The sequence below is a fragment of the Oryctolagus cuniculus genome, chromosome 20 (genome assembly GCF_964237555.1).
Source record: "Oryctolagus cuniculus chromosome 20, mOryCun1.1, whole genome shotgun sequence".
NCBI lineage: Eukaryota > Metazoa > Chordata > Mammalia > Lagomorpha > Leporidae > Oryctolagus > Oryctolagus cuniculus.
Genome location: NC_091451.1, coordinates 10055761 through 10079958, shown reverse-complemented (window position 1 = coordinate 10079958; position 24198 = coordinate 10055761). Strand labels below are relative to the sequence as shown.

Genomic DNA, 24198 nt, shown 5'->3' with positions numbered 1-24198 from the left:
ACAGAATTATTTTTAAGATTGATGTTTTATAGTAATGGCTTACATTGAGATTTGTCGTAAGAAGAATGTATATAGAGAGCTTTACAACAAATAGGTAAACCTCAAAAGGTAAGAGCCCAAATATATGCAGTTTAAAAAAGAAAAAAACCTCCCACAGTGTACAAACCTTCTACACTTTTAATTAACATTCTTACAAGACATACTACTAATACTAACGTTTAGAATGGATAAGCTTAAATTAAGATTTGTACTGTACTTGTCTTTCTCAACAGTTTCTTGATAGACAGTAAACTGGTCCTGCATGTAATCTTCATGCTTATGGAAAACATCACATGTAGGCTTCCAGCTGTGAAAAAAAAAAACCATGGTATTCATAATCAGCATCTAAGAATGATAAACAAATCGACATAATAAAAAATGAATGTAATCATTTAAAGAGAAGACAAGCTTACATCAAAAAAACTATTCCTGCAGCAGATAAAACCACCACTAGCAAACCCGACTTCCCATATGGGTGCCGGTTAGTGTCCTGGCTTCTCCACTTCCAATCCAGCTCCCTGCTAATGTGCCTGGGAAAGCAGCAGAAGATGGCCCAAGTGTTTGGGCCCTGCACCCACATGGAGGAACCAGAAGCTTCTGGCTTCAGTTGGCTCCACTCTGGCGGTTTCAGGCACTTGGGAAATGAACCAGAGATGGAAGATGGATATCTTCCTTTCTCCCCACCCCCACCCCTGACTTTCAAATAAATAAACTCTGACTTTCAAATAAATAAATAAATCTTAAAAAAAAAAAAACTATACCCATCTTCTATCACTACCACTATCACCATTCATTATTCCTATGCTAAAATATTAATACTCCTTAATTTTTACAAAAACCCTGTTTTTGAGCCATAACCAGGAAAGGAGCAAAAGTGGCATGGCCATAGTTTGTATCATTTTGACATTTCTACTACAGCTCTTTTACTCATCATCTAAGCTCAGCCTTTCTTTTATCATGTTTCCAAGATCTTTTCAAGAGCTGGGATAAGAGCTAAAGAGATACTTTTTTTTCTTTGAAACTTTTAAAGGATATGGTAATAAACCTTGAGGTAAAAAAGAAACAAAACTAAAATGAATTTCAAAATCGGTTATATTAAACTGAATATTCATTTATAAATTTTTACTATGTAACTTGAAAAAAATTACCAATAAGAAAAATCTATAATTAATGTGTGCCATGTCAGCTTCCACTCCAAGAACTGATCAAATAATTCTTTTTCCTAATTAAAAAAAAATTTGTTCAGATTCAAAAAGTATATATTTCTACTTTGGAAGCACAGAAAATTATATATAAGAAAATAACTATCATCTTTCTTTTTATACAAAATTCTTCCCTTACTAACTACTGAACAGAACTTATGCTCAAATATTTGCCAGAATTTCTGATCATTTCCATAGAAAATATTCTCCAAATGAAAATAAAAGATTCAAGGTTATACACAAAAATGCAATAATATGTTCACTAAGAAGTATGTTCACTAAGAAGATATTCTGTATAAGTGTTTTGATGTATATCTTTCTAGACTTTTCCTAATTTATATATAAACATGCAATTATAATTAGGGGCCAGCATCGTGGCACAGCCGGTACAGCCTCCACCTGCAACCGAGCATCTCATATAGGCTCTGGTTCATGTCCTGGCTGCTCCACTTCCAATCCAGTTTCCTGATAATGGCCTGGGAAATGCTCCTGGTTCCTGGCTTTGGTCTAGCCCACCCCTGGCCATTGCAGCCATCTGGGAAGTGAACCACAGACAGATCTCTCTCTGTCCCTCCCTCTTCCTTACCCCACCCCCAAGTCTGACTTTCAAATACATAAATAAATCTTAAAAAAAATACTAATTAGGTGCATCCTAAGAATATTGATCTATAATCTGGTTTGTTCAATTTTAATATACTATTTGTATCTTTCCATGTTAATATATATCTATATCATAATTTTATTGGCTACCTAGTGTTCATTCATATAGCTAAACCAAAATTCACTTAACCAATCCCTTCATGTTGAACACTGGTTACTTTGAATGTTCTCTTATCATATAAAAAAGGTTGAAATAGAACCCAAACAACTCACTAAGAAGAAAATAATCCAATTTGAAAATGGGCAGAGGATTGAAACATTCTAAAAATTTGAGGCTTCTCTTAAACAAACAAAAATCCTGAAAATTATTTCAAACTTTATGTCACAGGAATTTTATATACTGAGCTTATTTACACCAACTGGACCTGAATTAGTGAGATCCTATGGCCCTTATTTCATTTTTTTGAACCTCCTGTGAACTCTTTCTACAGTGGCACACAACAAGGCAATTTAAGACTTAATTCATTATTTTGCTAATATAGAATACTATTTTAAAGCAACAGCATCTTCACCTATAAATACAGAAATCTTGGATAAACGAATCTAATTATTGAAAGTTCATTTCTTTCAAATACTCACTCACTACAGTTGTTTTTGATCTCCTTACTATGTTTACAGTAATAGTCAATTTCTTCATCAGTTGTACTTATGGTTTCATGTATGTTACAAATAATTGCTCTGTTTTCTTTAATATCTTCAACACATTCTGGAAAGAGGAAATGTTTACTTTTTAGAGTAGAAATCATAAATTCCAAATAAACACACTAAGAAAGAAGTATGGCAAGTCACCTAAAAGGAGAACTAGAGAATGGATAATTGAGGCTTGACATGGGAAAGGCTTAAAAAACAGAGAACCAGGACTAGGCTTGATCCTAGTATCGGAAGGTAAGAAGGGTTTGTGTTTGGGATTTATAAGAAATAAATGTGACTGGTCCCTCATTTTTAACATTAGAGAGCTAGACCAAGGGACATATAAGGTCAATTATAGTTTATAATCTGAATTCATGTAAACACTTACTTATAATACTAGCATTAGACTATTATTTCTAACAAATACGAAATTTCTATTCATCAATTCCACATCAATTTATTATTAAATGCACCTTCAACTCACTTGTTACTAGTAGTTACATAAAATATTTCTTGAAGAGATTGTAATATTCTGCACTCCTGATTACAGAGAAGATAACCACTCTACCTTTTAAAACTATTAAGAGATCAATAGTTCTATTTTTGACAGTATACATATAGGGTCTTGAAATATTTTATTTATTTAATTTCGCTATTTCACTAATACTTTTCACAACTGTTATCCCAGAAAATGTGGCATCTATTAACCTGAGCCTCTGATTTCTGGGGATCTCTACAAGACAAGAAAATTTTCAAATATTTGAAATAATCTATTATTTGACAAAAAATAGCATATATTTCAAGAGGTTGTCTTGCACTTAAAATCCTTCACAAAATAATTAAATGCCGAATGCAGAAATTTATTACTGATAAACTCAAGTCACAACTATTTTTCCTAGGGGTAGTCATTACCGTGAACGGCCACAAAAGTTGTAACGTCTACTGCTAATTGTATATTATCTTATATGCCACAAAAAAATTAAGACTAAGATATCTTTATTATGCAGGACTACTTACTATTAATTCTTTGAATCACATCTTCTTTGGTACTTATGTCTTGCTCATACTGGAAAACTAAGAAAAATAATTATTCTGTGACTTGTTAAAACGTCCAATGGCAATACAAACGCTTTGTTCTGTTTTCACTTTATACCTACCAAATTCTAGCAAAAGTCTGTCCAAACTGACAAACAGGTTGTCATTCATCCTGGATACCGAGTGGAGGGGAAACATGCGTAAGGAGACAGTTCCCTAAGTCCCACGCGCGACAGTTTCGCCCCCCCCCTCGCCCCGCGCCGTCCACCTGCTTAGCAGAGCATTGGCCACGGACCACGCGCGGGTCAGCAGCGACGCGCGGGGCATCCGGGCCTCAGCCCACAGCCCCCAGCCCCGCTCGGCGCTCAACCGGAGGCGGCGCCTTCCAAAAGCTTTTGTTCGGAGTCTTCGAAACCTTTGGGGTCCGCAGACACCCGGGTTTCTCAGGAGGCTCTGCTTCTTAGACAAGCCCCTGGGCTCCCTCCCGCGCTGGCCAGCGCCAGCCCTTCCCCATCCCGCAGCCAGGCTAGCCCGGCCAGCTTCCTCCGTCTACCGATTCACCGGCACCGGACCGCCGGCTCGCCTTCCTCAACACGCCTGGCGGCGGGTTCGCGTCTCCGGGTGCCCGCGCAGCCCTGAGGCGACCCCGGCCGCGCCGCCCCACGGCCTCCCTCACGCCCCGCGCGCCACGGCCGCCCCGCGCCGCCTCAGCCCCCGCTCGCGGCCGGGAGGCGGGATGAGGCGACGCGCCGGCGGATCAGCGAACGCGACCCCGGGCGGATCTCCGCGCAGGGGCGCCCGCACCTCCGTCCCTCCCTCCCGCACGCACGCGCGCCCGCTCTCCCTCTCACACTCCGGCTCCGTCTCTCTCGCTCTCTCCCTCAGAACCGCCCGCTCAGGAAGCCACAGCCACACCCAGATCGCCCGCCCATCCACCTACGCAGACCCTGCTGACCCAACCCGGCCTCTGTCGCAGGGAAGCCCAGTTCCACGCCAGGCCCCCAGCGCCCCGGCCTCGACGCCAGACGCCGACGCCCGCCCGGCCGAGCCTCGCCCCGCCCCCTGGCGCCGGCCCCGGGAGCACGCGCCCAGCACGTGGTGGGCGGGGCCGGTCGCGCGCCGGAGCGCGAGCGCGCGTCCGCGAGCCCCGCCCTTGGCCTCGGAGCGCGCTGGAGCGCGGGAGGAGCTGATCTGGGCAGGGGCTCGCAGGGGGCGCCCATTGGCTTGGAGGCAGGTGTGTGCTGAAGACGAGTCATTGAGTCACGGTTTCCTAAAAGTGATTTGGAGAACAGCAGTAAAATTGGAACTAACTGTATAACATGACGGTAAACACTCGAATCGGTAATCAAAATTTAATTCTGCATTCAGATTTTTCTTTTGTAAAGATTTATTTATTTACTGGAAAGTCAGAGTTACACAGAGAGAGAAGGAGAGGCAGAGAGAGAGAGAGAGGTCTTCCATCTGCTGGTTCACTCCCCAGATGGCCGCAACTGCTGGAGCTGCGCTGATCCAATGGCAGGAGCCAGGTGCTTCTCCTGGTCTCCCATGTGGGTGCAGGGCCCAAGCACTTGGGCCATCCTCCACTGCACTCCCTGGCCACAGCAGAGAGCTGGCCTGGAAGAGGGGCAGTTGGAACTAGAACCAGCGTCCATGTGGGATGCCAGCACTTCAGGCGGCGGCTGTACCCGCTACGCCATGGCGCCGGTGACATCATAGATTTTTTTTTAATTTTTTTTTTTTTTTGACAGGCAGAGTTAGTGAGAGAGACAGAGAGAAAGGTCTTCCTTTACCGTTGGTTCACCCTCCAATGGCTGCCATGGCTGGCGCGCTGCAGCTGGCGCACCGCGGTGATCTGAAGCCAGGAGCCAGGTGCTTCTCTTGGTCTCCCATGGGGTGCAGGGCCCAAGTACTTGGGCCATCCTCCACTGCACTCCCTGGCCACAGCAGAGAGCTGCAATGGAAGAGGGGCAACCGGGACAGAATCTGGCGCCCCGACCGGGACTAGAACTTGGGGTGCCGGCGCCACAGGCAGAGGATTAGCCTAGTGAGCCACCGCGCTGGCGACATCATAGATTATTAAAATGAAAAATGAGCTTTCAGACGTTTTTCTTGAGTACCCGAGACCAGATAGGCATACGCACTTTCATTGTAATATGCTGTACTGTAGTTGGTATGTAGGAATGTAGCAGATTTATTCTTTTGTGTTTATGTGGAATCTAATTTTACTTATTTTTCCAGGTTTACTGAGGTATAATTAACAAATAAAATTGTATATATGGAACATTCTTGTATTTATGGTATTTTGATATAAGTATGCATTGTAAAATTACTACAATTAAATTGACTTGTGTATTGTATGCATCATCTCATATAGTTACCATTTGTGTGTGTGGTGAGAACATTTTATATCCACTCTTAGCAAATTTCAAGTACACAGTATATTATAGCCACTATGCTGTACCTTAGATCTCCAGAATTTACTCATTTAATTTACCCATCTAATTGAAACTTTGTATCCTGTGACTAGCATCTCCCCTCTGGGGTGCCCCTGGCAACCACCATTCTCTCTAATTCCAGGACTTCAGCTTTTTTAAACTCTACATATAAGCGATATCATGCAGCGTTGTCTTTCCATACGAGATTTATTTCACATAGTATAATGTCCTCCAGGTTCATCCGTGTTGTTGCCAATTACAGGATTTCCTTATTTTTTTAAAGATTTATTTATTTATTTATTTGAAAGGCACAGTCACAGAGAGGCAGAGAGAGAGAGAGAGAGGTCTTCCATCCACTGATTCACTCCCCAGATGGCTTCAACGGCCAGAGCTTCGCCATTCTGAAGCCAGGAACCAAGAGCTTCCTCCAGGTCTCCCACGCGGATGCAGGGGTCCAAGGACGTGGGCCATCTTCTACTGCTTTCCCAGGCCATGGCAGAGAGCTGGATCAAAAGTGGAGCAACCAGGTCTTGAACCAGCACCTGTATGGGATGCCAGTACTGCAAGCATCGGCTTTACCGGCTATGCCACAGCGCCAGCCCCAGGATTTCCTTATTTTTTAAAGCTGAATAATACTCCATTGTGTGTATGGGTGTGTTTCAGATGTTCAAGGGAATGCAGATATCTCTCTGACATACTAATTTCATATCTCTTGGATATATACTCAGATGTAGGGCTGCTGAGTCATGTGGTAGTTCTACTGTAACTTTTTGAGGAGCCTCCATGCTGTTTCCTGTAATGGTTACACCAGTGACGTTTCCACCAACAGGGTCCAACTTTCCCTTTTCTCTATGTCTTCATCAACTTATCTTTTGCCTTTTCGAGAATAGCCATTCTAGCAGGCATGATGTGATACCTCACTGTGGTTTGGGTTTGCACTTCCCTGATGATAAGCCATGTTGAACATTTTTTAATATACCTGTTGGCCATTTGTATGTCTTCTTTTGAGAAAAATTTGTTCAGATTCTTCACCTTTTAAATCGGCTTATTCCTTTTCTTGCTACTGAGTTGTCTGAGTTCCTTATATGTTTTAGACATTAACTGAATTTAATTCTTATTAAATTTGTTTATAATACATTTATGAACTACTCCTCTTTCGGAAAGCATAAGAAAATAAATATTAAGGGCAGAGTTATTTATTCTGGCTGGCACTGTATTACTGTGACTCTCCAGAAAATGTTATGGTCAAGAGTTGATCCATTAACCTAACACTAGATTTTATGCAGAATATTTGCAAACATATGGAAGCATCACCTTACTGAGATCTGAAAATCAATTTACTTGTATTTCAACTCACATCAATGTGTATCTTAATTGCTCTAATAGTAATATACCTGAATTCTACCAACACCTCTACCACTTATCCTATTCCAAGAAAATCTTCTGGAAAAACAATGAAGATGCTCCATCTACTGGAGACTTAAATAAACTTTATCCTCCTCCTCATGAATACAAAGCTCCCTTTGAAAAATTATAGAACTTTGACTCAGATTAACATTTATCCTAACAAATTATTTTCTGGGAAAGTATTCCTGTAAGACAAAAGAAAAAAAAAAAACTCTCCTAACATTTGCCTTTGACTCGATATATGCGATCAGAATCTGAAGAAATGCCCTATTTGAACCTGCTGCCCATTCTAATTGCATAGTATTCCTTTTTTTCCTTTTACTGCTAAATGTATCATAAAGCCTTCTTCTACCTACAGTTTCTCTCCACTTCCTTCCTAGTCAACTCTTTCAATTCAACCACTCTCTCTACAGTCAAAGAATATTTGTATTTCAAATCTAATGGTCTTTTCTGTCTTATCTTACTCTCTTCCAGTCTTGCACGTCTGTTCCACTCCCCTCCTACCACCAGCCGCTCCACAGTTCTACTTCTTTTCCCCTCACCAGCACCATCGCTTTTATGAAGGTTTTTATCTTTAACTCTGCCCCTTCCTGCACTCTTTTCTTTTGGTCATTCATCCATAATGGCTTTAATATCACTTTTGTATTTATTTCTCCTAAATCTATATTTCCAGCCCTATCCTACTATCTAAGAGTTATCCAGATACTTAACTTACATGTTTGTCAATCAGTTCATGTTTAACCTGGTCCAAATCCAAAATTTTCTCTGCCTCTCCATAGCACAGTAATTGTCCCAAAAATCAACACATGAAAATTTGACTTCTTAAATGATTCCTATAATTTCTCATAAGTAATTATTCATAGAGTCTTATTGAATCTTTTTTTTTTTTTTGCTATATACTTTGGATGTGTCCAATCAACTCTATAATAATCTTTGTAGGTAGATACAGATTGAACTTCTGGTTCTATTGTTTGTTAAGTCAAAACTGTGGTCAGGTTTTCAACATAAGCTTCAGTTTCCTCAAATATAAAGTGATCATATTAACAATCCCAGCATTACAGAATGGTTGTAAAGATTAAGTTTAAAATGTTTAAAAAAAAAAAAAAGAGGCTAGTACTGTGGTGTAGCAGGTAAAGCCTCCACCTGCAGTGCTGGCATCCCATGTGGGCCCTGGTTTGAGTCCCAGCTACTCCACTTTCAATCCAGCTCTCTGCTATGGCCTGGGAAAGCAGTAGAAGATGGCCCACGTCCTTGGGCCCCTGCACCTGCGTGGGAGACCTGGAAGAAGCTCCTGACTCCTGGCTTCGGATCGGCACGGCTCTGGAAATTGTGGCCATCTTCCATCAGATGGAAGACCTCTCTCTCTCTGTCTCTCTCTTTCTCTCTCTCTGTCTGTCTCTGCCTCTGCCTCTGCCTCTCTGTAACTCACTGCCTTTCAAATAAATAAATCTTAAAAAAAAAAAACCCTCTAATATAATGCCCAACATACGGTGTAAAGGAAATATAGAAGCCATCGATGCAACTTCCTGAAATTCCAGCTACCAGACATATCCTGTTGACTTCTTCATCTTTCTGTCCTCTCCTGTAACAACAGAGCTAGCTCTCCTCTTAACCGAAAGTCTGTTCCTTCACTGTTTCTTCAGTGCCTTCTCAGGAATGTGAAAATACCAAGTGTCCCTTTTCTCTGTGTGCATCAAATCTCTTCCATTCAATTGTATCCCTACCGTAAGCTTTAAATGTGGTCAAGCCTCTACCAGGAAAAAGGGAGGGGGGAGGCCAGATGGACAAGGAAAGGAGGGGAGAGAGGATGAGAGAGAAAGAGGAAGACGAGGGAAGGAGAGAGAGAGGAAGGAGGGTTGGAGGAGGAAGGAAGGGGAGGGAAGGAATGACAGAGGAAGAATGGATAGGTGGATCTTCTCTAGACACTAAGGCGTCCTAACAGTCAATATTATGTTTCTCTTAGAATCAATTTTCTAAACAGTTGTCTAAACTCACACTGCCTCCCGCCTGGCTCATTTTTCAGTTTACTCAAATCTGCTTACCAATCCCAGTATGCCATAAAATTGGTTCTTGTCATTAATTCTAATGAACATGTTTCATGTTTACCTGAGCTGACCTCTCTGCAGCATTCAATAGCGTCATCACACATCCTTCTTAAAACACAAAACAGCCAGCACTGTGGCATAGCGGGTTAAGCTGCAGTCTGCAGTGTTGGCATCCCATAGGGGTGCAGGATCGAGTCCTGGCTGCTCCACTTCCAATTCATTATTGCATGAGGGATTATGTTTCAATATGAATTTGAAGAGACACAAATATTCAAATCATAGTACAAGCCAAACAGCTCACATTCTCCCCACATACACACACTAATACTGAGCCTCTTTTAATATTCTCTTTTCTTTCCATTTACACACTCCTGAAATCTAGGTGTCACCTTTGGCAATTTCTCCTGTCATCATCCATATCTAATCCATCATAAATCCTACCACTTTTACCTTTTTTCTTTTTCTTTTTTTTTAAGATTTATTTTATTTATTTGCGTTATAGAGAAAGGGAGAGACAGAGAGAGAGGTCTTCCATCCACTGGTTCGCTCCCCAAATGGTCACAATGGCTGGAGCTGAGCCAATCCGAAGCCAAGAAGCCAGAGTTTCTTCCTGGTCTGGGTGCAGGGGTCCAAGGACTTAGGCTGCTTTCCCAGGCACACTAGCAGGGAGCTGGATTGGAAGAGGAGCAGCCAGGGCTCGAACCGTGCCCATATGGGATGCCAGTGCAGGCCAGGACTTTAATCCACTGTGCCACAGCACTGGCCCCCAGTTTTACCTCTTTTTCTTTTTTTTCTTATTTATTTATTTGACAGGTAGAGTTATAGACAGTGAGAGAGACAGAGACAGAGAGAGAAAGGTCTTCCTTCCGTTGGTTCACCCCCAAAATGGCCGCTACGGCTGGAGCTACAGCGATCTGAAGCCAGGAGCCAAGTGCTTCCTCCTGGGCTCCCATGCGGGTGCAGGGCCCAAGCACTTGGGCCATCCTCCACTGCCTTCCCCGGCCACAGCAGAGAGCTGGACTGGAAGAGGATCAACTGGGACTAGAACCTGGTGCCCATATGGGATGCCGGCGCAGCAGGCGGAGGATTAACCAACTGAGCCACGGTGTCGGCCCCACTTATTTTTATTTTTTAATATTTATTTATTTATTTATTTGAGATATAGAGTTACTGATAGTGAGAGGGAAAGACAGAGAGAGAGGTCTTCCATCCACTGATTCACTCACCAATGGCGTGAGCTGTGCCGATTGGAAACCAGGAGCCAGGAGCTTCTTCCTGGTCTCCCATGTGGGTGCAGGGGCCCAAGGACTTAGGCCATCCTCTGCTGCTTCTTTCCCAGGCACATTAGCAGGGAGCTGGATTGGAAGAGGAGAAGCCAGGACTCGAACCGGTGACCATATGGGATGCTGGTGCCACAGGCAGAGACTTAACCCAGTACGCCACAGCACACTGCCCCCCCTTTTACCTCTTAATAGCTTTCAGTTCCATTTACATCTCTTCATTTCAGTTGCCTCCATCTTAGTCCAAATCACCATCATTCTCTGTAATAGCTTGCAAACTAGTTTTGCTGTGTAACAATGCTAGCCCTCTTGCCCTGCCATAGAGTAATTCTTTCTTCTTTCTCTGTGTGTCTTAATCTCACCTTAAAATGCATCAATAGCATTCTATTGTTCTAAGAAGAAAGCACAGGGGTGGCACTGTGGCGCAGTGGGTTAACTCCCTGGCCTGAAGCATCCCATATGGGTGACGGTTCAAGATCCCACTGCTCCACTTCCGATCCAGCTCTCTGCTATGGCCTGGGATAGCAGTAGAAGATGGCCCAAGTCCTTGGGCCCCTGCACCCACGTGGGAGACTCAGAAGAAGCTCCTGGCTCCTGGCTTCAGATCGATGCAGCTCAGGCCATTGTGGCCAATTTGGGGAGTGAACCAGTGGATGGAAGACCTCTCTCTCTCTCTCTCTCTCTCTGCCTCTCTGTGTAACTCTGACTTTCAAATAAATAAATAAATCTTAAACAAACAAAAAAAAGAATAAAGGACAAAATCCTTATCATGGCCTACAGGGATGTTGTGATCCTGTCCCCATCTACTTCTGCATCTTCATATTATACCAACACTACCTTCCCCTTTGCAATCCTGTCTCACTTTCAGTTCCTCACCTGTCCTGTGCATCAGAGGTACACGCTGTTGCTGGTATCCTCAGTCTGGAATGCTCTACCTTCTTCATTTAATAACTTGCTACTCATTCCTCAACCCTCCAGTATCACAGCTTCGGCAATATTGATTATAAACTCTCCAGGTTTGTGGATCCTTCATAACCATTAATGCATTTATAATTCTCCATTATATAAATATCTATCTCATCCACCATACTGTAGGCTCGCTGAGAACAAGCCCAATCCTGCCTACGCACGCCCACGCATGCACACACACACATGCACACACACACATGCACACCGCTTGGCAGTCAGAAGCAATAGGTTATAGCAGTAGTTTGTCATAATGGCTATAATTCCAATTCCATTCACAAGCACTTCCCAGGGAATAAGTGCCACTTCATTCTGCCTCGGAACAGTGATTATAGGGAAAACAGTCAAAGAGGAGGAAGTGAAGCCATGTGACTGCTAAGACCAATCGATTTACACGAATGGCTGTTAGGTCAATGGGAAAAACAACAGGCTAACAGTGTGCCTGGATTTTCAGATATGCATGACTGAGTTTACATTTGAATATGAAAACAAAAACCCCTTCCTCTTTGTTTCCTCACTTGATCCCCTGTGTCTGGATCAGTGGGGGCTGACTTTCTTGGCCAGATCAGGTTTATACCTTCATCACCTCCTTGAATTACCTTGTCAATAAGATATATGCAATCATTTGACTACTCTGCTTTCCTTTCTTGACAATACTCCAAAGTTGGCAGTGTCCTGAGCACATACAAGCTATATTAGACAAATACAAAAACCAGACTTTTGACACCATTTAATATTAATCTTTTTTAAAGATTTATTTGTTTATTTGAAACTCAAGAGTTACACAGAGAAAGAGAGGCAGAGAGAGAGAGAGAGAGAGGTCTTCCATCCACTGGTTCATTCCCCAATTGGCCGCAATGGCCGGAGATGCACCAATCTGAAGCCAGGAGCCAGGAGCTTCTTCTGAGTCTCCCACATGGGTGTAGGATCCCAAGAACTTAGGTTATCTTCTACTGCTTTCCCAAGCCATAGCAGAGAGCTAGATCAGAAGTGGAGCATACAGTACTCAAACCCGTGCCCAAATGGGATGCCATCACTGTAGGCAGCAGCTTTACCCACTATGCCACAGCTCTGGCCCCTGAATATTAATAACGCATACATTGCTTTATGGTTCATGTGCCATTGATTCTGGTTTTGGTACAAGCTGTCCTCAAATATATGTAGTTACTTCTAAAATCCTATTAGATAGGGGCTGGTGCTGTAGTGTAGTGAGCTAAGCCTCTGCCTGCAGTGCCAACATCCCATATAGGTGCTGGTTCTAGTCCTGAATGCTCCGCTTTCAATCCAGCTCTCTGCTGTGGCCTGGGAAAGCACTGGAAAATTGCCCAAGTGCTTGGATCTCTGCACTCACACAGGAGACCTAGAAGAAGCTCCTGGCTCCTGGCTTTGGATCAGCGCAGCTCCAGCTGCTGTGGCCATTTGGGGAGTGAACCAGCAGATGGAAGACCTCTCTGTCTCTCCCTCTCTCTGTCTGTAACTCTACCTCTCAAATAAATAAATAAAATCTTTTTAGAGAATGTAAACTGTCATGTGGACAAAAGAGGAGGACAGCATATTAAGTGAAATAAGTCAGGCACAGAAAGACAAATGCTGCATGATCTCATTCAACATATGTGGAAGCTAAAAAGTTTATCTCAGTGGCAGGCCTTGTGCTACAGCAGTGAGACCACCACTTGAGTTGCCGCATACCACATTAGAGTGCCTGAATTCAAGTCCCACCCCCTGGGAGACAGCAGATGATGGCTCAAGTACTTTTACCTTACCACTCCCATGGGAGACCCTCCTGGACTTCCAGGTTCCTGACTTTGGCCTGGCCTGGCCCAGCTCTGACTGTTGCAGGTATTTGATGGGAAGTATCTCTCTCTTTGTCTCTGTCTCTGTCTCTCTCTCCTCCACCCACCTCCCTTAAAAAAAAAACAAAAACAAAAACAAAACAAAACAAAAAAACCAGCACTAGCATCCCATATGAGTGCTACTTCTAGTCCCAGCTGTTCCACTTGCCATCCACCTCCCTGCTACTGCACCTTGGAAAGCAGCAGAAGATGGCCCAAGTACTTGGGTCCCTGCTGCCCATATGGGGAGACCTGATGGAGGTCCAGGGTCCTGGCATACCTGGCTCCAGCCTGGCCCAGCCCTGGCCATTGTGGCCACTTGGAAAGTAAACCAGCAGATGAAGAGCTCTCTTTCCCTCTGTCTATCCCTTTCTCTGTGTCACTCTGCCCTTCAAATAAATAAAATAACTTAAAAAAATTGTAAAACACAAAGTTGACCTCATAGAAGTATAGAGCAGAATAGAGGTTACCAGAACCTTGGAAAAGCGTGGGGTATAATTGGATAGGAGGTTCTAACATTTCTGTAGCACAGTAGAATAACTATGGTTGGCAATAATTAAATATTGCAAAATACCTAGTAGGATTTTTTAATGTTCCCAACACAAAGAAATGATATAATGTGTAAGGTGATAGATATGGCAATTATTCAAACTATATACCTGTATAGAAACATCACACTATACCCCATAAATATTTACAATTACTATGTGTCAATTAAAAGTAAAAATAGAAAAAAAAGAATAGACTGTCTAGAAACATGTAACATAATTGGTTTTTGTTTTTTCTTTAATGTTAACCTTCTATTTTTAAATCTCTATTTTTATTTTATTCAAAAGGCAGAGAGAGAGAGAAAGAGAATGAGAAAGAGAGCACTTCTATCTGCAACAACCAGGTCTGGGCCAGGCCAAAGCCAGGAGCTAGGAACGTAATCTGGGTCTCTCACTTGGGTGGCAGGGACCAAGCACTTGAGCCATCATCTGCTGCCTTCCGAAGGTACACATTAGCAGGAAGCTGAATTGGAAGCAGAGCCAGGGCTCGACCAGGCACTCTGATGTGGGATGCAGGTGTGCCAAATGGCGACATACCACTGTATCAAATACCTGCTCTAACATAACTGATAAACAAGTGTTCTTATATTTAGTTAAGAGGCAGAAGGGGTACTGGAGAAGGAAAAGTTGAGAGTCTATGCCATCCCAGAAATCCTTAAAGATGGAGTAACAGAAAAGAAGGAAAGTGAAGTGAAGATCTTTTACAGTCTGATCCTGTTTGATAGGGAGAAGAATGGGCGAAGTAGGCTTGTCACAGTAGGGAACTGCAAAATATTGAATATCTGGGTTACAACCAAGAGTAAGGTCAGGTGTCACAAGTGAGAGGACAGAAAAAAAACAAGAGCAAGATCTCTCTCTCTTCCCACCTACCAAATATTGTTTTTACCTCTTGTTTACAGTTTCTAGATATTTGATAGATATGAGACATATATATAAAAGGTCTTCTTAATGCTAGACACGCAACTTCATAATGATGCTTTAAAACAGTGAGATGAGAAAAAAAAATCAACTTCCACCTGCCTTACCTGCAAAGGGTTGTAACCAAGGGTAAACAAGGGGTGCAGCCAGCTGCGTGTTCGCCCCTTGGTTTAACAAGGTGAAGGAAGAGAATTGGGGAGCAATGGCTTCTGGGTTCTCCCTGCCAAAAAGAAAGTGGGGGTGATGAAGGTTAAATGAGGCGGTCAGGACTGTGGAAATCTGGGAGTGGAATTCATCCAGACCCATGCAATAACCTTTTGATTTGTTTTCTGAGTAGACTCCCTCCACAGGTGGCAGGGGTAAGGAATCTTCATTCCCAGCTTCCAGTTTGAGCCCAGCTGAGGGCTCCTTGCAATGGTATCAGAAAAAAACAACAAAGTGTGGCAAAAAAAGTGATAATTACAGATCCTACCTGGAGCAAATTAAAATATATACAAAATGTAAGAAAGAAATAGTAATAGAATAAAATTTTGACTGATAAAAATTTGTACTAAATCCAAATAACTCATTGCCATATATATCACATTGAACTAAATCACTTATGTAAAATCATTATTTTCATAAAATTCTTCTGACCCCTTTGTCTTTAAAAAAAAAAAGATTTATGGGCCGACGCTGTGGCATAGCCAGTAAAGCCACCGGCTGTAGTGCTGGCATCCCATATGGGTGCTGGTTTGAGATCTGGCTGCTCCACTTCCATCCAACTCTCTGCTATGGCCTAGGAAAGCAGTAGAAGATTTTTAAAGATTTTAAGAAAATTCTTAAAGATTTATTTATTTATTTATTTATTTGAAAGGCAGAATTACAGAGAGGCAGAGAGAGAAAGGTCTTCCATGCGCTAGTTCACTCCCCAAATGGCTGCAACAGCTGGAACTAGGCCAATCCGAAGCCAAGAGCTTCTTCCGGGTCTGCCACGTGGGTGCAGGGGCCCAAAGACTTGAGCCATCTTCTATTGCTTTCCCAGGCCATAGCAGGGAGCTGGATCAGAAGTGGAGCAGCTGGGACTTGAACCAGCACTATATGGAGAGCTGGCACTGCAGGTGGGGGCTTTACCTGCTATGCCACAGCACCGGCCCCATGACCCCTTTGTCTTAAAGGTAGAGACCACTTTTATACATTATTACTAAGACAAAAGAAAAGAGCTCTATTTGAATTCATTGACATAAAGAAAAATAAACTACAAATTCCTTAATATGTTTTCACTCTATTCTAGAATAACAAATGCAAAAAGAAGATGAAATATTCTTTCCTTTATCTTATCCCATGACATAAATACACTGCTTTTGTTGTTCATTTAATTATTGTCCCAAAGGAAACTTAAGTGCAAACGTCAGTATTTTAGATACAAATGAAGAAATAAATAAAATGATTGGGCTCTTACCAATCTTGACACTGAGTAATGTTGAGGTGAAAGTCTTATAAAAACAAAAATAAAAGGTTTTTCCTACTTCTAGGTTGCCCACTGCTAATGTTCTATTTGTTCTATTTACTTCCAAGAAACATTTGAGATCAGTGTGGGGAGCAACCCGGACTAGACTGAGTTACTGGAATTAAGACTTATTCTATGCATCTGCTCTCCCACAATATGGCGCTGGGAGAGGAGAAAACAGCTTCTACGCAGCTGCCTCCAGTTCAACCAATAAACTGTAGGACCTACTCCTGATTAGAGGAGAGCAGCGTACTCGGCATGTGGGCAGCCGAGTTAGGATTGGCGGAGGAGGACTATAAAGGAGGAGAGAGACGGCATTCACCAGGAACATCTAAGGGGAACATCTAGCTGAAGGAACACCTGTGCAGCCCCCGAGAAAGCCGGCCGGCGGTGTGCCGCTCCCCTGAGGAAGTGGGGAATGTGGCCAGGGGGAACTGCCCTTCCACGGAGGTGGAAGGGATAGTAGCCAACCCGGGAAGAACCAGCAGCAAACCCGGGGAGGGCCGAGCAGACAAAAGAACAGCGCAGGGTCCTGTGTCGTTCCTCCACGAAGAGGGGGAGCGACAGATCAGCACATTTGTTTTACAGTCAGGTGTGGTAGCTTAGGAAAAGAACCCCAAAGATCCGTTCACTTCCCAACGCTCAGACTGTGAACATTTCTTTACAGGGTAAAAGATGGGATTTGGTTGGGGAGCTTGAGAGGAAGGGCACATGCTGGGTCATCCAGGTGGACCTCAAATGCGATCACAGCTTCGTCATGCAATGCAGGCAGAGGGAGCCTCACAGACACACAGGGAAGGTCATGTGAGAAGGAGGCAGGGCTTGGAGAGATGCAGTCACAAACCAGGAGATGCTGGATGCCAGAAGAGGAAAGAACTGAATTCTCTCGGAGAGTCTCTGGGGGGAGCATGGCCCTACTGACACATCAGTTGGGGCCACCCAGTTTGTAGTCATTTGCTACATCAGCCATGGGAAATTAATATAGTGGACATTTGGGTAATGTCATACAACCTATCTATATTTTTAAAATATTCATTTTAAATATTTATTTATTTTTAAAATATTCAAAAATATTTATTTATTTATTTATTTGAAAGGAGAGAAGGATGGAGGAGAGAGAGACGGAAAGAGATCTTCCATCTGCTTGCTGGTTCATTCCCCAGTTGGCTACAACCAGCCGCACTGGGCCCGGCTGAACCCAGGAGCCAGAAAACTTCATCCGGGTCTCCCACATAGGTACCAATGGCCCAAATACTTGGGCTATCTTCTGCCGCTTTTCCCAGGCCACTAGCAGGGAGCTGGATATGCCGGTGTCACAGGCCATGGCTTCACCCACTGTACTACAGCACTGCCCCTAAAACCTATTTGTTGCCTCCTTTTAGACTATTTTCTTTTGATTTTATTTATTTATTTAAGAGAACATACTTCTGCTGGTTCATTTCCCAAATTTCCACAGCAGCCAGGACTGGGCTGGGCCAAAGCTAGGATCTGGGAACTCAATCCAGGTCTCCCATACAGGCATCAGGGACCCAACTGTTTGAGCCAGTACCTGCTGCCTCCCAGGGTGCACATTATCAGTAGGCAGGATGGGAGCAGAGCCAGGGCTTGAAGTCAAACACTCCGAAATAGAATGTAGGTGTCCCAAGAGGTGGGTTTTCTTTTCTTTCTTTTTCTTAAGGTTTATTTGTTTATTTGAAAGTCAGAATTACAGAGAGAGAGAAAAAAAATCTTGCAATCGCTGGTTCACTCTCCAGGTGGCCGCAACGGCCAGGGCTGAGCCAGGCAGAAGCCAGGAACCAGGAGCTTCTTCAGGGTCTCCCACATGGGTGGCAAGGGCCTAAGGACTTGAACCATCTTCTGCTTTTGCCAGGTGCATTAGCAGGAACCTGGATGGTAAGTGGAGCATCCGGGACTCAAATCTGTGCTCATATGGAATAGTGATGTCACAAGCACCATCTTTACCTGCTACGCCACAGCTCTGGCCCACCAAGGGGGGCTGTTCCACCCAGTGCCTACCCCTAGCCTAATGTACTGTAACAGTCTTCCAGGAACCAGCATTGTGGCATAGCAGATTAAGCCTCTGCTTGCAATGTGGGCATCCCACACGGGCATAGATTCAAGTCCCAGCTTCTCCACTTCCAATCCAGCTCTCTGCTAATGGAAAGCAGAGGAAGATGGCCCTGCACCCATGTGGGAATCCCAGAAGAAGCTCCTGGCTCCTGGCATCAGCCTGGCCCATCCCTGGCTGTTGTGGCCATTCCAAGAGTGAACCAGCAGATGGAAGACCTCTCTGTCTCTCCCTCTCCCTCTCTCTGTAACTCTGCCTTCCAAATAAATAAATCTTTAAAAAGAAGAAGAAGAAGAAGAAGAAGAAGAAGAAGAAGAAGAAGAAGAAGAAGGAGATCCACAGAATAGGAAGAGCTACTTCAAAAGAATCCATTGCTTAGAAAGTTTCAAGAGACCTAAACAGGGCCGGCGCCGCGGCTCACTAGGCTAATCCTCCGCCTTGTGGCGCCGGCACACCAGGTTCTAGTCCCAGTTGGGGTGCCGGATTCTGTCCCGGTTGCCCCTCTTCCAGCCCAGCTCTCTGCTGTGGCCAGGGAGTGCAGTGGAGGATGGCCCAAGTGCTTGGGCCATGCACCCCATGGGAGACCCGGAGAAGCACCTGGCTCCTGCCTTTGGATCAGCACGGTGCACCGGCCTCAGCGCGCCAGCCGTGGCGGCCATTGGAGGGTGAACCAACGGCAAAGGAAGACCTTTCTCTCTGTCTCTCTCTCTCACTGTCCACTCTGCCTGTCAAAAAAAAAAAAAAAAAAAGAGAGAGAGAGAGAGAGAGACCTAAACAGAACACCAAAGGATTATGAGCCCAAGGACAAGATGACATGTGCAACATCACTAAGACAACATGAGGAGCCTAACCGATAGAATAAGTAGATGGCTGCCTACAGGAGAATTTACATGTATTGGGCACTATGCAAGAAATAGTCATTTAATGCCTGTAATTACTGAAGAGGACAAACATTACTCCATATATCAGATGAGGAAACTGGCCTAAAATCATATACTTAATACAATGATTTACACTTAAAATATGTAACATCCTGTTGTTTCTGCTACTTTATCTGTTTCCGTAGTGCATAGCTGGAGAAGCACCTGTGCCCTGAAATAGCACTGCAGTGACACAACACTCTCTTCTGAGACCCACCCCCAGTGCTTCTGTCTGCTTTCAGGGTGAGCATTCTACCCCTGTCGACCTCACAGATTTAACAAGGCTTTGTCTGGGAAGAAGGTATGGGCAATGGCCAACAGAAGCAGAAAGAAAAAGTCATGGAGTCAGAACAAAGAGAAAAGAGAGAACATAGCATAAATCATTCAGTTTACAAATTCTAAACACAATCATTGAGACTAGATTATATTCAGAGACCACAGAAGAGGACTGTTAAGGATACAAAGGTGAACAGGAAGAAAGAAATTTTAACTAAATGACAGTAAATATTAAATATTAAAATTTCAAAAAATCAGTTAAACCCCACTAATAATAACTCCATTAATAGCCGTAATGACAAATTCTCTTACATTAATTTCACTAAAACCTAGCACAACAGAGAAAGTAAACACAGATAACCTTTACTCAAAGAGAAAAAAAGGAGGGAGTACAATTGCATAGTTCGAAGGATCTGAGACAACAGTGTACCATTAAGGAAACATGCACACACGTCTGTCACTTACATTTTTACAAAATTTACTCCCACTGTCTGTCTATGTAATTCCCTGCCAGGGCTTTGCAGCTGGTCTCCACTGGGGCTTAAGCAGCCTCCTCTCTGTGTTTCCATTTAAAAATCTTTATTTCAATAGGTGGGCCTAGAGCATCTGCACTTCCAAAATTACTGCACAACTGATCCAAAATGATTGAAACAAAATTGGTTTCAAAAATTGCCCTTGGGCTGAAAAGAAGATGAAGGCTAACATTTCAGACCTAAAGAAACATTCACCACAATTCTGTGGTCTGTAATAGACTTCTGTGGTCGTAATAGAAATGTTGACAGCTTGTTAATTATAGAAATGCTGGTGAGCGTCACTGGTACTCTTTTGAAAGACCTGACAAAAGAGTTCAGAGTCAGAGGTTTGTTGTTTTTGTTTCTTTTTTACTTAAACTAAGCTTTGCAACACCTCCAGTCTAATCTCTTCTCCCTCAGAGCTGCCTTCGCTCACATCTTTGCTGGTAGGGTAGCGGGTGCTGAGTCAGGGCAGGGTGTCCAACAGCCTGGACTCCAGTAGTTTCAATTCCCAAAGAAGACAATGGAGGTCTCAGAGCCACATTTTGTGTGAAGGGCATTTTAGGAGTTGCAAGGGTTACACCAATTGACAGAACCCAGAATAGTTCATCTCGCTGAGATCCTTGAGCTAAAATGCACCAACCTGAAACAGTACAGGACATTACATGTGACAGGCGTCAGTAACTATGTGTGCGTGGTTCTAATCTTCCGCCCTCAAACTCAAACGGAGTTCTTTAGATACGGAAAGCAAATGGGCAGATGTTTGAATCTGTGTTTAAAACCTATCTCCGCTACAAATCAGTTGTGTGATACGGGTAATCATTTAATCTCTTTGGATTTCATATGTTGTATATTTGTAGAAAGAAGAGAAATGGAACAATAACATTCAGATTCAAATATTCAAAGAATATAGATCCCAACATGACAGAAATAAAACCCCCATTTCCCCACAGATATTTATAGATTTATAAGTGTTCAGTCAGTGTAAGTATCATTTACAGTCATTTTTGGAAAAAAAAATTTCAATAGGTTCTTAGGAACAAATGTGATGAACATGGCCCAGGTGCAGTTTGAAACTCAAAGTGCACTGATTCAACTCCAGAAGAAACAGAATCGCAGGTTTTATATTCTGTGCCTCGACTGTTTTGAGAGCCTCTGAAGCAGGGTTTTTCCAACAGTGGTGTTATTGACATTTGTTATAGAGGGCTGTCCTGTTCATTTTAAGAGGTTTAGCAGCGTCTTTGGCCCGCACCTACTAGATACTAGTTGTGAAACCCAGAATTGTCTCCAGATAATGACAGATGTTCCTGGGATGTAGAGAGGTCTCAGTGGAGAATTGCCGATTTGAAGGGTAAGATGTTATGTAAGTATATGTTTTATAATGCAATTTTTAAAAGTACTTTTTGCTAACCAACTGCATCAACTCAGAGAATTTAATGTCCTTACTGAAGATTACAGCCTCTATTTGACTTTCCAGTACTTGGAATTGGAATTTAATACTGATATATGGCACAATTTATTGTGAAATAATCTTTTGCACATCCAAGAGGATACTAAACAAACTTACGTTTTGCCACTTCACTGAATTTTAAGATTTCTATGTGTATTTTAGAAGGATATTTTGACCTTGGATTTAAAAGTGGTAAAAATAAATAAATAAATAACAATAACATGGCGGAAAAAAGTAATTCTCCAGTAGAGAAGTATGAACTAATTATTCTTTCAGTCATTCAATTAGTGTTTCCCTACTGATGTTAGTATTTACAAGTCAAAGGCTGGTTACATTTTAAAACATTAATCCTTTAGACAAACAATGTTGAAGTGTAGTCAGCCCTGTACACAGTCTAGTCCTTAAGGAGCAGGCGAGAGAAAAATGCATTTAAGACCACAGTTCATATTACAAGGAGGATAGCTTGTAACATGCTCTTTGGCTTAAAGGTAAATTGTCATTCCAATGTCTTGGATTAACCATAGAGCTGTATAGACAGCCCAACATTTAAAAAAAAAAAAAACTACTGCTAATTAATCATTACTTTCAAATAGTGGCTTTTTCCACATTTAAATTTATTAAAATTCCTCTGCTTAACATAAGCAATTTAGCATCATTTTCAAGTCATTTAGAAAATAACTGGTGAATAATCACAAAATAACAATAAAATATCCTAATCTCTTAAAAGTAGATCACTACTTTCACTGTAAACCTTTTTCCCAGTTAATTTTACAGTGGTAGGAAATCTACCAACCATTTGTCAAATGGTGCTTGTTCCCAGGAGTACCCAAGAAAGCGGCGTTCTTGCTCTTTGTCAGAGGTGCATTCTGGCAGAAGAGGAATGCATGACATCCAGCAGTATACCTTGGGAAGTTATTAGGATTGCCTTTTAAGTAGGAGATTTAATTCACTAAGTAATCTGAGTATCTGGATCGCCAAACACATAAACTAACACCCCTCTATGGCGTATGATATCGTCTGAAAATCAGATTATTGAGAGTGTGAAATTTAAAATGCTGTCATTTCAAAGACTGTAAAATGCCTTTGTTAACGTTCTCGATTACTTTCCCAGCACTCAGAAATAAATTCAAGTTAAAAATAATAATCAAAGCCAGCGTTCACCAGCGACAGTGGCTTGGGGCACAGAAAGGGGGAAGGAAAATCCCTCCCCCCCATCCAAACGCGCGCACACAAAAGACGCGGCCTCCGTGTCTGCCAGTCTAAGACGCTCAGTAACAGCACATATGTCTGTCTCCGCGAATTCGGGCAGATTCGGTTGCCACGTTCTTGAAACCCTTGACCGTGGGCAGTTGCGTGGGAGAGAAAATAAAAACGCATCACCATTCTTCAGGCATGTGACTTGGGAGAGGTCAAAGACAGGACACTGTGGTAACCAGGGTCCCTCCGCTGTAGGGAGGGAAAAAAAGCAGGGGCAGAACGAGGGGCGAGGTCCCCACGTGCGTGGGACACGCAAGGTTTCTGTCATGAACCTGGGCCCCCAGCGGCTGCCCGCGGGCATTGTCTTCTGCACGCTTTTCCCTGACTTTGGAGAAAGCAGAATCGGACGTGTGGGGGCTCCCTGCTCGAGTCAAGCGTTTGCCCGAGTCCCCAAGTCACCAGCTGCAAACCGCCCTAGAAAGCCGCAGAGCCCCTGCGGCCGCTGCGACCCAGACAGGCCGGAGGCCGCGGGCTGCCGCGGCCCCGTCTTCATCCACGGGTCAAGGGCGCAAGAAAAAGCAAGTGTGGGCTGAGGCGTGGCGCGTTGCCCGCGGTGCTGACACAAAGCCCCCCAGATGACGGGCTTTTAAAAACTCCCTGATTCTGTAACACTGAGAAAGCAAAGCGAACGTGCAGCTTTGGCGTGGCAATCCCGGGAGAAGCGCAAGGAAAGGCGGCGGGGGTGGGGGTCCCTGTCTCCCGCCCAGTCGGGTTATTTCCAAAGGACCCTGCAGGACCCTGCGAAGGGCCTCTGTTCCCCAAATGAGGGCTCGGCTCCCACGTTTCCTCCTGCGTCCTTTTGACTGGTAAACGAATGATTCCAAGGGGCCGGCCGTAAGCTGTTTATTTCCTCTGAGTTAATAAAATCAAGTCAAGTGCCTTTCGATGACGAAGATAGGGTCTCCTGATGGACCCCAACCCCCAAGCCCTTCTCCCGCCCCGCATAGAGGCGACCGGGACCCCAGGACCTTGCGCCCCGCAGCCTGCGAGCCATAGGGGCGGCCCTGCCGGCCGCGGACGCCAGAGCTCCTTCCAGAACTTTTGTCCAAGAAACTGGTCCTAGGAGAAATATTCCCATTTCCTGGATGGGACGCCTAGACTCGGAGGAGGATCACAGGCTGCTCACAGGGGCTAGAGCGTGACGCCGGTTCAGGCCGGGCACAGACGGCCTTCCCCGCCGCCAGTGGTCAAGCATGGAGACCCGGGTCCGCTTTGCTCAGCGGGCGGGA

At 43.7% G+C, this 24198-nt stretch overlaps 1 protein-coding gene across 10 annotated transcripts in view; it reads right to left on the bottom strand.

Moving 5' to 3' along the window:
• The window catches only part of C20H14orf39 (chromosome 20 C14orf39 homolog), an 87362-nt gene that overhangs the window by 59379 nt on the left and 3785 nt on the right, over window positions 1–24198 (bottom strand). For 2 of the 10 annotated variants that reach the window (XM_051826391.2, XM_070065072.1), the window contains exons 1-5: window positions 3835–4400; window positions 3689–3738; window positions 3549–3605; window positions 2481–2607; window positions 257–346 (exon numbers count right to left, since the gene is read on the bottom strand). In XM_051826391.2, coding sequence (XP_051682351.1) covers window positions 257–346; window positions 2481–2607; window positions 3549–3605; window positions 3689–3738; window positions 3835–3893 — 383 coding nt within the window. In that variant the 5' untranslated portion in view covers window positions 3894–4400. The other 8 variants (XM_017349489.3, XM_051826392.2, XM_051826394.2 and 5 more) reach the window with 8 other exon arrangements.